Here is a 3783-nt window from a genome sequence, read left to right as displayed (position 1 = left end):
AAAGGACCCCGTTTTTTTAATACATGTATTTTTGTATATCCATATTCTATCAGGCAAATAAATATTTATTATAGATTCTTGCATAATTTAATGTCCATAGATTTTAATGCAAGGGTAAAACAAACAAAAATCCTTACTTAGAGGACGAAAAAATAATTAAAGAGGCATCTGAAAATGTGGGTGGGATTTTCCAAAGCGGGTGTGTGTGGAGGGAAACCCAAAATTCACTTTTTGAAACTCAATCTGAAAAAACAATTAACCAAAAATTTTCCCCGACAACCCCACTAAGCAACAATTTCCAAATCTTAAAACTCAAAAACCGTATGCCAGCGCCCAAACTCAAAATTTTTCCAAAAACATTCCGCTGAATATGGCGCCATATAAATATACACCCCCATCTCTCTTTCCCTTCCTCAACTTTCACTTCGTTCTCGCTACACACTTCTCTGCATCACTTCACTCTGTGTGTGTGTGTGTGTGAGAAAGAGAGAGAGTAGGAAGATATGGCAGACCAAGAAAATTGTGTTAGAGTGACTCGATTAGCCAAGAAAAGAGCAGCAGAAGCAATGGTTCAGCACCTGCAACAGCCCAACAAGAAGAGAGTGGTGTTGGGTGAGATTCGGAATTTGTCCAATCAGATTCAGATGTTTGATTCTGAGCCTCTTAAGCCCAAATGTAATAAGCAGACTACTAAGAGGAAGGTGAAAAGGTCTGTTAGTGTGAAAGAGAGAGAATTTAGGGAGGAGGATGTTGATTCTAAATTGGATGATGATCCCCAGATGTGCAGTGCTTATGTTTCTGATATATATGAGTATCTTCATCAAATGGAGGTTAGTTGAGTTTCTTTTTTCATTAGATTTGAAATATAGCTGTAAAGATGTTGATTTCTAATACTACTACTCGTTTAGTTTCTAAAAATTTGATTTTTGTTTCAAACAAGAGTCTTATCATTCTTTTAATAATGTTGGAAGTACTATATTTTGCTCTATCAGGTAAAGTTTATTTAATTGGTCTTTGTTAATAGAGCTTGATTTTTCTTATGGCTGATTTCCGAATGAACACGCTAAAGATTGGATTTAGGCAATTGAAGTTAGGTTGATATCATTGGCTGAAAATCTGGAATTTTAAGCTATCTGAGATTGTTTGGTGTTTGTATGCATATCATAATGTTGTTGGGATTTAGACAAATTGTGTGAATTCAAATTAGATCTATATTTTGATGTAGCAACTAAAGGCTATATAATTGGTCTTTCTTTGATACATCTTGATTTTTCTAATGGTAACATTAAAGATCGAATGTTTGGTAACTTGGTTGTGGTTAATATCATTGAATTATCGAATCTTGATTTTCCATCCATTTAAACGCCTTCATGTTTGTGTGCAGTAGTGTAATGTTACTGACATTGGATTTTTGGGATTTTGACTAACTCTGTCTTTTCACAAATCAGATTGAGAAAAAGAGAAGACCATTGTCTGATTACCTTGAGAAAGTTCAGAAGGATGTAACTGCAAACATGAGAGGGGTTTTAGTGGATTGGCTAGTGGAAGTTGCAGAGGAATACAAGCTTCTTTCAGACACTTTATATCTCGCTGTAGCCTACATCGACAGATACTTATCGATAAAGGTCATCCCTAGACAAAGACTTCAGCTATTGGGTGTTTCTTCAATGCTCATTGCCTCGTAAGTTTCATAGCCAAGATTTGATTTTATTCATCTGATAATGTGTGTAATTTTGCTTATGAATCTAATATAATCTGTTGCTTATGATCAGGAAGTATGAGGAGATTAAGCCTCCACGTGTTGAGGATTTTTGTTACATTACAGACAATACATATACAAAGAAAGATGTGGTAAAGATGGAGGCTGATGTGCTACAATCCCTTAAATTTGAAATGGGCAATCCTACAACCAAAACATTTCTCAGAAGATTTACTAGGGTTGCTCAAGAAGATTGTAAAGTAAGCGCACAAATATAACATGAATATTATGATGTATAATTCAACTGTGTTTCTGTTAAGTGGTTGCTTATCTTATTTGTTTCTGCTTTTTTCAGAACTCCAATTTGAAGTTAGAGTTCCTGGGGTGTTACCTAGCAGAGTTAAGTTTATTGGATTACAACTGTGTGAAGTTCTTACCTTCTTTGGTAGCAGCTGCTGTGATATTCCTTTCAAGATTCACATTGCAGCCAAAGTTACATCCTTGGGTGAGAATCTTGTTTCAATGTTCGCTTAGTTTTAGTTCATTGATAAATGGAAGTGTTGAATTAACTCTATCCATTTTTTAGAGTGTGGGCCTCGAACAAAACTCGGGATATAGAGCAGCAGATCTAAAGGAATGTGTTCTTATCATACATGACTTGCAATTAAGTAGAAGAGGAGGCTCTTTGGTAGCTGCGAGGAACAAATACAAGCAACATAAGGTATCAATCCGTGTTTGTTAATTGATAATTTTGTTGTAAACATCTTAGTTCATTAGTCTAATGTGAACTGTATGATTTTCTTGTAACAGTTCAAATATGTGTCAACATTGTCTTCTCCTCTGGAAATACCAGATTCATTCTTTGAAGATACAAGACAATGATTACTTGGGCATATGCTAGGGAATTGGAAGCATTCTTGGATCGTTAAGTTGGAAAGCTGGTTCAATGCTGCTTGATGCTTCCAAATTTAAAAGAAGCCTTCTTAAGTTTGTTGAATAGATCTTTTTGTACTATTTTATTTGGAGTTATTCTTATAACTTCCTATAATGTAAAATAATGAATTATATTTTTGTAATCAATTTCTTTTTAATTGGCTATTGTTGACTTGACTAAGATCTTATTATTTTTAGTGTTTAAAAAAAAATTCAACTGATGTAATGATTATAAAAAAATATTAAAATTATACTTTAAGCAATATACCTTCAGTGTTTGCTTCAGCTATATTTCGGTTGTATTTATAATTAAGGATAATTTCAATGAAGCGGAGGGAGTAGTTTTCTTGTCTGTGTATACCTTCAGTGTTTGCTTCAGCTATATTTAGGTTGTATTTATAATTAAGGATAATTTCACGGACCTTCCTCCAGATTTTGCTCCATCACACTCACTTCTCTTATGGTTTATGATATTTCGCATCTCACTTATTTTAATTTTCTAGTAACCATTCTTTAAACCTATTTATTACTAATATAAATAAAGTACCATTTGACAAATTTGCCATTTTTTAAAATCAATCCCCTTTTAACAATTTAAGAATAACAACTTAATTTCCTTAGCTAAATCTATGAAATCCAAATGCAGGTTGCTACCAATTACTTTAAATGCTGCCGAAAAGGTATTTACAGCTAACCAAAACGTCTTTGGTGATTTATAGACTGGTTGGCCAAGTTGGAAAAATTTGTTTATTTTGAGAAGTGCTTTTCGAAAAAGTACTTTTGGAAAGAAGCAATTTGTGTTTGGCTAATCAATTTGAAAAATACTTTTGAGCAATAATTTGTGTTTGACCAAGTTTTTCAAAAAGTACTTTTAAATATCAAATTATGAATAAGGACATGAAAAGATTTACTTAATAGTTAATATTATATGAATAAATAAATAATCTCAAATGTTTATTATTAAAGATAATAATTAAGTTTTTTCATTTTATTTAAGTAAAACATGAAAATAAAATTAAAAAGTACTTTAATTATTTCAAGATGATTTAAATATGTCAGAAAATTATTTAACAAATATAAAAGTATTCCTCCCAAAAGTTATCATATATTAGAAAGTTATCCAAGAAATAAAAATAAAATATTTATACATT

At 32.1% G+C, this 3783-nt stretch overlaps 1 protein-coding gene across 1 annotated transcript; it reads left to right on the top strand.

Annotated features, from left to right (window-relative positions):
- The first annotated feature begins 309 nt into the window (after positions 1-309).
- Positions 310-2813, top strand: LOC107804529 (putative cyclin-A3-1). Its single transcript, XM_016628439.2, has 6 exons — positions 310-830; positions 1449-1681; positions 1773-1959; positions 2055-2204; positions 2286-2420; positions 2510-2813. The coding sequence occupies exons 1-6, from the start codon at positions 504-506 to the stop codon at positions 2579-2581; spliced, it is 1104 nt and encodes a 367-aa protein (XP_016483925.1). The 5' UTR covers positions 310-503; the 3' UTR covers positions 2582-2813.
- The last annotated feature ends 970 nt before the right edge of the window (positions 2814-3783 follow it).

Source organism: Nicotiana tabacum, chromosome 15, assembly GCF_000715075.1.
Source record: "Nicotiana tabacum cultivar K326 chromosome 15, ASM71507v2, whole genome shotgun sequence".
Taxonomy (NCBI): Eukaryota; Viridiplantae; Streptophyta; class Magnoliopsida; order Solanales; family Solanaceae; genus Nicotiana; species Nicotiana tabacum.
Note: the sequence above shows the minus strand (reverse complement) of the source record. Positions and strands in the feature narration are given on the sequence as shown.